The sequence below is a fragment of the Rhinopithecus bieti genome, unplaced genomic scaffold (genome assembly GCF_001698545.2).
Source record: "Rhinopithecus bieti isolate Rb0 unplaced genomic scaffold, ASM169854v2 scaffold_6513, whole genome shotgun sequence".
NCBI lineage: Eukaryota > Metazoa > Chordata > Mammalia > Primates > Cercopithecidae > Rhinopithecus > Rhinopithecus bieti.
This window is the reverse complement of record NW_016805931.1, coordinates 466,601-478,169: the sequence shown is the minus strand read 5'-3', so window position 1 is coordinate 478,169 and position 11,569 is coordinate 466,601. Positions and strand designations below refer to the sequence as shown.

General features: G+C 50.0%; 1 protein-coding gene across 1 annotated transcript; it reads left to right on the top strand.

The window, feature by feature from the left end:
* The first annotated feature begins 2,329 nt into the window (after nucleotides 1-2,329).
* Nucleotides 2,330-10,164, top strand: MCIDAS (multiciliate differentiation and DNA synthesis associated cell cycle protein). The gene is made up of 7 exons (XM_017874187.1): nucleotides 2,330-2,620; nucleotides 2,708-2,804; nucleotides 2,972-3,063; nucleotides 6,624-6,696; nucleotides 7,225-7,448; nucleotides 8,495-8,605; nucleotides 8,830-10,164. Exons 1-7 carry the CDS (start codon nucleotides 2,501-2,503, stop codon nucleotides 9,268-9,270), a joined length of 1,158 nt encoding a protein of 385 aa, XP_017729676.1. The 5' UTR covers nucleotides 2,330-2,500; the 3' UTR covers nucleotides 9,271-10,164.
* Nucleotides 10,165-11,569: the final 1,405 nt, after the last annotated feature.

Here is an 11,569-nt window from a genome sequence, read left to right as displayed (position 1 = left end):
ATACTGATCGCCCAGCACAGGTCCCCCAGCACATAGAAAGCCCTTGAGAAATAAAGGCTAGTGGTAACATGCACAGTGATGGGAGGAGAGGAGTTATGCAGAAAAACTTGGAGCAAAGAAACAGCAAATATGGGAAAATAACATTTGGGTGGGGTTGAACATATGGTTGTTCATTGTACTGTTCTTTCAAATTTTCTATATGGTTGAAAAAAGTGATAATTTTTTTGGGGGAAATCTGTCATGTTCCCCTGCACCTAGAATAAATCAAAATGTATGACAAACACACAAAAAAAGCAAACTCAAAGCAAATTTAGAGAAACTTATTTGCACTTCTCTCAAAGTGTGTCTTCCAGGCATCCTCAGAGCCAAGGGTGCCTTACTCTTCGTCCCTTGAATGCCTCTTCTGACATATTGCTATGCTAAACTCTCTAGGAACTTTCTCTTCCTTAGCTGTGGAAGAAGGAAGTGGTGATCACCAAGCTATTTGTGTAAAAGCTGCTCTGTGATGGTGAAACAGGAGGAGGAAGATCATATCACCTGTTTCAAATCACAAATTATTAGGGCCCTCTGCTTGGTTGTAAGGGGTTGGGGTCTGGCTCCCAGGCAAAAGAGTGACTTTGGGGGGAGTTGTCTTCACCAGTATCTGCTCCATTAATCAGCCAAGATTGCTATGAGTTACTGGTTCCAGAATCATCCAGACTAGGAGTCACATTATCATGCTATTCCAGTTCCTGTTAAAACAGATAATGTGCAATGCCCATATTTTTGTCTACTCCAACTTAGAACTCATTGACGAATATTTGGAAAATGGGCCTATCCTGGAAATTTTGTGATGATCTGCATGTGTAGAGATCTCCCCAAAACTCAGCTAAGAGCTTCCCTACTCATTTTAAATGCTGGAAAGTGGGCGAGGATGGGGATGGAGATGGACTGGCTGGTGGTTGTGCTACTCAGGAACCAGAGGAAACAGGAGACAGGGCTAGGAACAAGTTGTGGGAAGCTGGAAATACAGCTGAAAAGGCTTTTTAAAAAATCGCTAATTTACTCATACTAAGCAGCAGTCACTTTACACAAATAATCTCACTCATCTTCACAGCAACTCTATTGAGACCAGTGTAACTTTTTTTTCTTAAAGACCTAGGGCTCATGGACCTGGTTCCTCAGGCACTCTGACCCTAAAGCCAGAGCTCTTCACCATCAGCCATACCACACCAACTCTAGCTGGCTGGCCTCACCTCAATTCAGTTTCTGCACCTACTCGTGGTCAGAGGGTCTCTCAGTCTATTCCAGCTCTACCATTGGATTACCTTCCACCGCTGTTAGGGCATCTTGTTTCCTGCTAGAGGCTCTTTAACTACTACTACTAGGTATGAGGGGAAAACAAGGTGCCCAATATGGGGGGTACACAAAGATTCCAATTTCAGATGACTGTTCAAACTGGATGAATATGAGTGGTCCTGAGAAAGGTCCTTCGCCTAAGGATGCCCTTCCCTGGGAGATGCCTCCGACTCAGGAAAATGCCCATTCGTTGGAGAGGTGTCGGGTTGGGAATGGCAACTACAACAGCGAAGAGACCAGCCAAACCTTGCGATGGGCCGCTGAGGCCACTAGGAGAGGCAGGAACAGGGTTTTCGGGGTTTTGGGACTGTCCACTGTGGCGTTTTCAGAAAGTGGAGGAGGGTTCGTAGTGTCACTTTTTCTTAACGGACGGTCTTTTAAAGGCTGTGCTCACGCGCCACTGCCAAGAAGCTTGTGGGGTTTGGGGAACTGGGCGGGGCTCTTGGCCTCAGGCCAAAAGAGACCACGTGGAAATCCAGGAGTCAGGACCCAGGATAAGGTTCAGGTTTGAGGGAAGGGGCTTCTGTAATAAGGGGGTTGTTCCGGGGCGTCCCTGCCGGTATTCTACATCCTTACTAAATCCCGAGGGGAGCGCAAAGGCCAGAGTCTAGCACTGGCGGGTGTCACTTCATGTTTATTTCGTGCGCCTTGTGGCTGGAGTGGGAAGAAAAGGAAATAAGAATCCTTAACTTTGCGGTTCCCGCTGTCCGTAAGCGGGAAGACCGTACCTAGAGCGAGGGAGACCGGCGCTCGCCCACCCCTCCTTCTCCCTCTCTTCGCCTGGCGCGGCCGGGAGGCGGCGGCGCCAACGCTAGCCGAAACGGCGCTGGCGGGCCGTGGCCCCGCGCTGGCGGCTCCCGGGGGAAGCGCGGTTGCCAGGTTGGGTTTAACGCCTCCGCCTGCGCGCAGATTGTCCCGGGCTGAAGGCGCCACCTCTGGCGCTCAGGCGCGAGCCGCCCCTCCCGCGCGGCGGTCCTTCCCCTCCCCCGCCGTCTCTCCGCACCTCCTCGGCAGCCTCTCGGCTCCTCCTCGGCCACGCGCCTGCCCCAACCTCTGGCTGGCTTCGGAGCCTGCAGGCGCGGAAGGGAGTGCACGGTGTGGATCGCTGCCCCAGCCCGGGCCGCCGCCTCCGAGCAGTCCGCGCCGGGAGGCAAGAGGCAGGATGCAGGCGTGCGGAGGCGGCGCGGCCGGCCGCCGGGCCTTCGACAGCATCTGTCCCAACAGGATGCTGGCATTGCCGGGCCGGGCGCTGCTCTGCAAGCCGGGGAAGCCGGAGAGGAAGGTGGGGCGGTTGATTCGGGCCGGGCGGGGTCTGCGCGCTCAGTGCCCCGAGGGCTGACCCGCGATCACCGTTTGTGTGCCCGGCCAGTTCGCTCCTCCGCGGAAGTTCTTCCCCGGATGCACAGGCGGGAGCCCGGTGTCGGTGTACGAGGATCCCCCGGAGGCCCAGCCCACCGCGCTGCCAGGTGAGCCCCGTGGCACCCACGGTACCCCTCGGGTTCCACGCGCCGGGAGGGTGCAGCGCGCGCGGCTTGGAGGAGCTTCTCTCCCCCGGGTTCTGACGTCCTAGCGGCGAACCTGGCGGAAAGGCTCAAGGTCCGCCCGGCGCGTGTCCCCGGGTCTCCCCGCACAGCCCTCACCACCATAGACCTGCAGGACCTCGCTGACTGCTCTTCGCTACTCGGGTCCGACGCGCCGCCTGGTGGTGACCTGGCCGCCTCGCAGGTACCTCCCCTTCTCGTGGAGCCTCCGGGTTTCACGAAGCCCAAACCCCCTTCGGGGTGGTGGTTTTAATTTCCCAAAAGCTCCACTCGGGTCGGGAGCGCAGGCACATTCAGCTGGTGAGGGAAAGCATCGTGCAGGTACCTGAGTCTCCCAGATCAGAACTTCTACTTCCATCCTAGTATGTTATGAAAGCCACATATCCACTGGAGCTGATTTGACCAACTTGGTACAGTCGGGCTCACCTGGAGGCCTCCCCTCCCATTCTCCTCCCCATCTACTCATTGGAGCTGTGACAAGATTGCGCACAGAGAGACCAGGCGGGTGGGTGGGAGCAAAGTTGCGCACTGGGCACCTGTTGCATGTCCTATCAGTTCTCCCAACACCCCCTTCCTACCCATTTTCATTCCGTGGGTATCTAAGAAGAGTGGAGGTTGATGGATAACTTCTTTATCGAGACTGGAAAAGAGCAAGAGAATTTGCAGTTGGAAGAAGCAGGAAGGACAAAGGACTCTGGAAGTAATCTTGCAGAAAATGTTCCTCTCTGCAGAGATGGTCCTTCAGCAATTGGGCACTTTTCAAAGTCCTGTTCAGCCCTTCAAAAGCTCTAGTCACTTGCCATGATGGGGCAAAAAGGCACTTGACTATTTTCTTTCCCCCCAAACCTGTCTTCTCACTCCCATCCCACTTCCACACTTGCTGGTGCTGACGCTTCCCAGGCAGAGAAGGGAGTCTCCCAGAATGGTGTCTGGGAGGCCAGAAGCCTGGCTCATGGGTAGGACATGAAGTGCCCAGATGGACAGGAGGTCTTAAACAGATACAACCCCCAGGAAAAGTGCCAGTTCCAGCTTCTTGGCAATAGGTCTGGGGTCTGCAGACAGGCCCAGTACAGAACTCTACAAAGACCTGACCACCTCCCAGAACTGGGAGTAGTGGTGGAGCAAAACTTCTCAGCCCTCCTCTAAGAGCTTCCTAGAACCTTGAGATAGAGCCTAGAGAGACTCAGTTTAGGTGGCTGCTAAGAGCAGAGATTGTTAAGGCAAGAGTTGGGAGTGGGCATTGCACTGTAGAGGGCATTTAATTGTTCTTTTTAGATCTGGATGATTAAATAAGGAAAGATAATGCCTGAGCATTTTCCAACTGACCCAGAGGCCTAGGTCACTCCCTTACCCCAACATGTTTATTGTGCAAGTAAGAAAGCCCAAGCAGCTCTCATTGAATGTTTGTCTAAGTATACAGATTTTAAATTTGGCATCATGCTCTTTGTTAGTAATTTTTTTCTGGCTTTTTTAGTTGGAGAAATGCCAGATTTATCTAATTGGGGAGGTAGAATTCAAAGTTTCATTTTGTTTATTTTCTTTTTCTTTTTTTGAGACAAGATCTCACTCTGTCACCCAGGCTAGAGTGCAGTGACATGATCATGGCTCACTGTAACCTGGACCTCCCAGGCTCAGCGATCCTCCCACCTCAGCTTCCCAAGTAGCCAGGACTACAAGTGCACACCACCACAGCCAGCTAGTTTTTGGTTTGTTTGTTTGTTTGTACTTTTTGTACAGATGGGGATTCGCCATGTCACCCAAGCTGGTCTTGAACTCCTGTGCTCAAGCAATCTGCCTGCCTCAGCCCCCCAAAGTGCTGAGATTACAGGCGTGAGCCACTATGCCCAGCCTCGAAGTTTCAAGGACAGAGCTCACATCAGATGGACCAAAAAATCCAGGATTTTTCCTGGGAAAGACAGAGCTGGTTCAGAGGAAAGAGGCCCCTAAGGGAGGAATACTTGGGGAGACCCCTGGGACACTCAGATCACATTTCCCCATTCCTTTCCTGCTGGGGAAGGTGGACAGAGAGAGGAAGTGCTCTAGAAATGTTTGAGGTTCAGAATGGGCCAAAACCTGGATTGGTATAACAGGTAGCATTTCCAGGGCCCCAATTCCTGAGTTGGCCTCCAGTCTTCTCATGAGACTTTTCTCAAATCCCTACTGAGGAGGAGACCTTCCAGTTCTTGAAGAATGAGCCCCTTCAGCCAGGGCAGAACTCATGCTCCAGGACTTGTCTGGGGCCCTCAGTCCTTCCTTTCTCATCTCCTTTCCCTTATAGTCTCAGCGTCCAACTAGTGGCAGAGGTGCTAGAGGCCTCCCTGCTTGAGTCTTTTCTCCCAAGGGAAAACTGATACTTGTACATTTTTTGAAGTTAGGGACAGAGTAAGTTCCTTTTCCCAGAAGTATTTGAACAGTAAAGAAGGGCTTTTGGGACAACAGTATGATGAGCACAAAGGAATGAATCAACAGTGCATTCAGTATAACAAGTCTTTCTGGTGGGCTATTGGATGCATCTTCTCACACCAGGGCCCTTGAGACTCCTGTCCCCTTCCTAGTGCTGTCTTCAGTGAAAGCCAGCTTTCCTAAAAAGAGAGAAAAGCTAAAGGAAATGAAGTATGGGGGCAGGAGGCCCCATTCCACTACTTCAGAGCTGGGTGACTGGATAACTCTCTGAGCTTCAGATTCTTCCTCAAAGAGGAATCAGTTCCCAGGCCCCGCCTGCTTCCCACACTGGTGTGAGGATGAACTGAGAGACTGTGTAAAAGCGTTTTTCAACTCTAAATATCCATGAGTTAAGGGAACAAGAAAGCCCATGCCTCCAGCCCCTCACACACCCTTTCCCCTCACACACCCAGACCCCCTGCAGGAGGCCAGGAGAGTACAGTTAAAGATGTTGGAGGTGCACCGGCTGTATGATAGAAGTGTTCTCCCAACTTTTTGGGAACTGAAAAGAGCAATGGAGGCCACACTGGCTGTGTACATAACAGAAGCATTTCCCATATGCCCCTGGCCCCTCGAATCACAGCTTACGTCCCCCTCGGTTGCAGGGGCCGGGCGGTTAGCTGAGGCCGAACCTTGGCGGGAAACGCGGCCTCAAATTACTGCTCTAGAGGCCCCTACACGCTGTCGGGTCTTGGGTGGAAAGATCCTGTGTTCAAGACGTGCTCTCTGCTCCTACAGCGGCGGCTCGGTGGCCGGTCGCTGTTGAGTGGGAGGTGAAATTTCGCGGGCGCATGGGGAACCGCCTCGCCTCACGGAGGCAGCTGCTTAGCTAGTTGGAGGGTGGCGGGCTACTCGGCAGCCCGGAGCCGGCGCTGGGCCCCCGCACCGCCCGCGGAAGGACCCACGCCGGCCACGCAGTCGCTCTGCGGGAGCCGCGAACTGCTGCCCCCTTCCCCGAGTCAGTGTCGCGCTCCTTGAGTACCTCTCCCCACCGTGGAGGTGCAAGCCTGCTGGGTTCCCTGTCTCGGATGGAGCTTGAATTTTCGGATACGAGACTGGGCTGCCGACAGGAGTGCGCGCAGACCGCCGCCGAGCCTTGGAGGAGGTCTGTCGGTCTAGAAAGGGTTCCAGACCCGCCACAAAAAGTGTTTTATTTGGTGGGGATTTAGGGGTACAAGTGCAGTTGTGTTACATACATATATTGCATAGTGCCTGCCAGATTTTTATTAGGGACGCCAATATTTATTGAAGGCTTTCTAACGCCAGACCCGTTAACTAGTGTACACGTCTTGTTTATTTCAGAACCATTCCCTCCAAACCGAAGTGGACTTCGATCTGCAGGATTTCAGAGACACGGTGGATGATCTCATTGCAGGCAAGTGCAGTCTCCTGGCAGTTAAATAACAGCGGGGGTGTCCCCCAGTCCCAAATCAGACTAGTTCACATTTCGTGGTCGCCAAGGTGGTAAACCCAGCCAACTGTCAACGACTCTCCAGCAACTCATCAAAAAGTCAGGCTTTTCCATATTTAGGACATTTCTCTCCCCCAGTTGAGAAGTCGAACTGCTGGATCTACATAGCGCTTTATCTGGGATCGGTGTGAGTTCTGGGAGAGGGACCCCTATCCTGTGGTGTGGCAGGGGAGGTTGAGTGACGAGTGTGTGCAGGCCCAGGGAAGTTTTCTTGATTGAATTCAGGTAAACTTAACAGGCATATATTGGATACCTACTGTGTATGTACAGGCTATCAGGAAGGGCCTCATAATCAGGCGTTTAGGAGTAAGGGGTGCTTAATTTAATAAACAAACATCTCTACATAAACCCTACACCCAGAGTGGCATTTTGCTCCTGTAACTAGCTGGGCATGAGTTTGAGGCTGCAAATCCAGCTCCTGCTCTTTTCTAGACTCATCCTCTATGATGTCGCCTACCCTGGCCAGAGGAGACTTCCCCTTCTCTCCTTGCGACATGTCACCATTCGGGGCCTGCCTCTCCCCGCCACTGGACCCACGGGCTCTGCAGTCACCACCGCTGCGCCCTCCAGACGTGCCTCCGCCTGAGCAGTACTGGAAGGAGGTGGCGGACCAGAACCAGAGAGCGTTGGGAGACGCGCTCGTTGAAAATAATCAAGTAGGGACACTGGCGTGGCGACCAGGAATCCTGTGGCAGGGACAGGATATAGAGGGTAGAAGTTGGGTTTGCAAGGGCAAGGATGAGGTCCTGTGAGTCGGAACCAGTGGACTGACTGGTGGTTCACGTAGCTGCCATTGTTCCGGTGGCTCCACCTGTTTCCAAATTCACTAAGTGGGAATAATTCTACCCCACCCGATTTTTATTTTATTTTTAAATTAATATTTATTCATTCATTTATTTTTGAGACAGAGTCTCACTCGGTCACCCAGGCTGGAGCTCAGAGGCTCAATCTTGGCTCATTACAACCTCCGCCTCCCAGGCCCAAGCGATTCTCGTACCTCAGCCTCCCAAGTAGCTGGATTACAGGCGCGTGCCCCCCACACCTGGCTAATTTTTGTATTTTTAATAGAGACGGGGTTTCACCATGTTGGCCACGCTGGTCTTGAACTCCCGACCTCAGGTGATCCATCCGCCTCAACCTCCCAAAATGCTGAGATTATAGGCATGAGTCACTGCACCTGGCCATTTTATTTATTTTTAAAAAATGTTTTATTTGGGGGGATTTAGGGGTACAAGTGCAGTTGTGTTGCATACATATATTGCACAGTGCCTGCCAGATTTTTAATAGGGACGCCAATATTTATTGAAGGCTTTTTCTATGTGCCTGGCCCTGGACTTACCAATTTATACTTCCTCTTCTCACTTAATGCTCACAATCGTTGAACTAGATACTCTTACTAGCCCCGTTTTACAAGGATATTGAGACGTAGGATTGTTGAACCTCAGTAACAGAACGTAGATCTGCCTGTTGCCCAAGTCAGTACTCTTTATCAGCACGCTACACTGAGGATTAATGGAGATAAATTTTGTCCAAGTGCTTTGTTATAAAAAAATAATAAATTGATTATTATTCTCACTAGCGTAAATGCCTGTGCGTCCCCAGTTTCTGATGAGACCTCAGGATCTGGGTTTGATTCATGCCAGATATGCAGACGCGACCCAGCACAGTGCCTACCCCTGAATGTTTGGGTCTCATCCTGCAGCTGCACGTGACGCTGACCCAGAAACAGGAGGAGATCGCCTCGCTCAAGGAGCGGAACGTGCAGCTGAAGGAACTTGCCAGCCGAACCCGGCACCTGGCCTCGGTGCTGGATGTAAGTGGGGCGCGGGCGTGTGGGAACTGCAGCACGTCGGAACTGAACTGTTCAGTGCATCCCCGCCCCCAACCCTGCGCCCAGCATTGGGACCTGGTGGGGGCCCCGGAGAGGAGAGGACCGCTGGGTGCGTGGTGCGTAGCGTGCCCAGGTCACCTTTTGCACGCCCCAAACCCAGGGGGTCCGGCAGGCCCCAGGGCGGCGCTCTTCCCCATCTTTCGTAGAAGCTGATGATCACACAGTCCCGGGATTGTGGGGCGGCGGCCGAGCCCTTCCTGCTCAAGGCAAAGGCCAAAAGGAGCCTGGAGGAGTTGGTCAGCGCTGCGGGGCAGGATTGCGCGGAAGTGGACGCCATCCTGAGGGAGATTTCCGAGCGCTGCGATGAAGCCCTGCAGAGCCGCGAACACAAGCGGCCCCGACTGCAGCCAGAGCCCGCGAACACGGACACCAGGCCCGGGAACCTGCACGGCACCTTCCGGGGGCTGCACACCGACTGCAGCAGGAGCGCGTTGAACCTGAGCCACAGTGAGCTGGAGGAGGGCCGCTCCTTCAGCACCCCCATCCGCAGCCACAGCACCATCCGAACCCTCGCCTTCCCCCAGGGCAATGCCTTCACCATCAGAACAGCCAATGGGGGTTACAAGTTCCGCTGGGTCCCCAGTTGAGCTGTGATGTGGTCCCCCAAAACACTGCCCTGTATTTCCACTGAAGTGCCTGGAGGCTTCCCAGAACTTTCCCTGCAGAGTGAATGCCACCCTGAAACATTTTTTTCAGGAACAAAAGCGTCTTGATACCGATGCACTGTAAATGTCTGCTACAAAACATTGTATAGCCCTTCCCCTTGTCACAGTGAAACTCTGTATATATATGTATGTCACATATGTCACAGCCAATTTTAAAAGTATTTATTTTTAGCAGCTTTGAATTATGTATTTTTAGAGCAGGGAGGGATTTAGAAACCATAGCTACTTTTATAATTATATAATGCCCTAATATTATAAGAAGGAAAAGAAGGCTCTAAGAGGTTAAGTAATTTCCTGCAATGGGAAACACTGGAACCTTTCAATCACTTTCACTAGTCACTTAAGGACTCTAGGCCCAGAAGCCTGGTTTCTGGGTGAATGTTTTTATACATCACTCAACTTCCTTCAGTCCTGAAAGGACATCTAATTTTGTTACTATTGAAAACTTTTATTTTGGTGGCCAGAATACGAAATCGGGAGAGGTAACCTAAACAGTTGTCTTAGGAAAAGGCAGATTCTGAGAGGCAATGGGTTATCAACAAAATAGGTGCTAAGCACATTTGTTTATAATGATCATTCATACAATTTAGAAGATTTATGGTACAGGTTTACATTAATTATCCATACAGTTCTATTTGTGCAAATAGAATAACCACCTAAAAAGCAAACAGTGTTAATGAGAAATATACATTGTTTTAAGAAAATGGCATATACCACATGAAAAAGGGTGTTCCCTTTTTTTTTTTTTTTTTTGCCAGAAATCAAGTGTGGAAATCTTGATCAAGGTAAAACTACCTATTTAAACTGCACAGATAAAACGGGTGCACAGTCATATTTTACATTTCTTGGCTTGATTTATATAACTTGTAAGAAAACTTAACTATAAAAGTCAGTGTGCCTTCACTTTGACTTGACTTCTATTCCCTTTTGTCTGGGGTTCTTTTTTCTACTCATTTCTGAAGTTATGTGAGTGGCATATGTCAAGTAGTGATTTGTCCTGACCTTCACAGTTCTTAACACGAGGGCTACTTCTTGCACTTAGGGGCCCAGCTTGGGTACGTTTCCAACTGTGTTACGCCTTACTGCATTGCTGGTTCCAAGAGGAGATATCAGGTAACAGGTGATTTGGCAGTGTGGCAGAACCTGCCCTTCCAGTTTGTCATGTATGTACTGTTATCTGTATTTAAATAGCCATTTAGAAACAAAAAAAAGTGATAAAATAGACCATATTTCCTCATATTTTGTCTAACAAATGAACTCTCAAAAAGTACAGTGGATGGTCCAGAATTGTTTTTCATCAGCTCATATATAAAGTTACCAGAGTTCAGGATAAGAAAAAACAAAAAAATCACTTCCCCCCAACCTCTTAACCTGTCCCCCAGAACAATCAGCTTGTCACGTCTTTTCCTCTCTCCTTAATGAGTATTCTTATAATGCTTTACCTACAATAACCAAAAAGTTTTAAATATATAGGGGTTTTTTTTTCTGTATGTCTTATGACTAGAGTTTAAAAAATTACCTTTCTTCCTGCCTTTTAAGATTATATCCCTGTAATTGTTACGTTAGCCATTGGTAACTTGAACTGCTTAAGTATCTTTCACTTCTGAGGCAGGGGTTGAGGTGGGAGGGTGCAGGTGGGGGCATCATCTTGTGGACTAATGGCGCAGATGACTAAATTAGTTAGCAGGAGTAGAGCTTACAAATTAGATTCATTTGTTTATTTACAGATATTTATTGATTATTACTGAGAATCTTAGTAATACAGATACTAAGTAAACAGCAAAAGAACAAAACACAAAAATCTTGCCCTCATAGATCTTACTTTCTCCTGGGAAGACATTACTAGCAAACAAATAAATATATACATATATATATACTAGCAAACAAATAAATATATACATGAAGAAGAGTAAGGATAGAGAATTCTGTGTGTCGTAATAAGAAATACATATTTGGTCTTTGTCTCTGGTTCCTGGCTTGTGGCTTCTAAAATCCTTGGACTCTAACCAATGATGAGTGCAGTCTCACTATGTTTCCCTGGTCTTGAACTCCTAGCCTCAAGCAGTCCTCCCTTCCCGTCTCAGCCTCCCAAGTGGCTGGGGTTATGGGCCTGAGCCACTACACAGCTAAGTGTCTTGTATGTGTGATGAGATGGCTGGTGCCTGAGAGCCCCTAGAGAGCTTCAGGATAGGTGCTAGTCTTTAGAAAGACCAAGCAATGG

Bases quoted from the DNA above. Each gene is read 5' to 3' on its own strand.
- MCIDAS (XM_017874187.1), top strand. From the start codon at position 2,501: ATGCAGGCGTGCGGAGGCGGCGCGGCCGGCCGCCGGGCCTTCGACAGC. The intron at 2,621-2,707 runs GTGGGGCGGTTG...GTGCCCGGCCAG, and splicing joins CGGGGAAGCCGGAGAGGAAG to TTCGCTCCTCCGCGGAAGTT. The intron at 8,606-8,829 runs GTAAGTGGGGCG...CATCTTTCGTAG, and splicing joins ACCTGGCCTCGGTGCTGGAT to AAGCTGATGATCACACAGTC.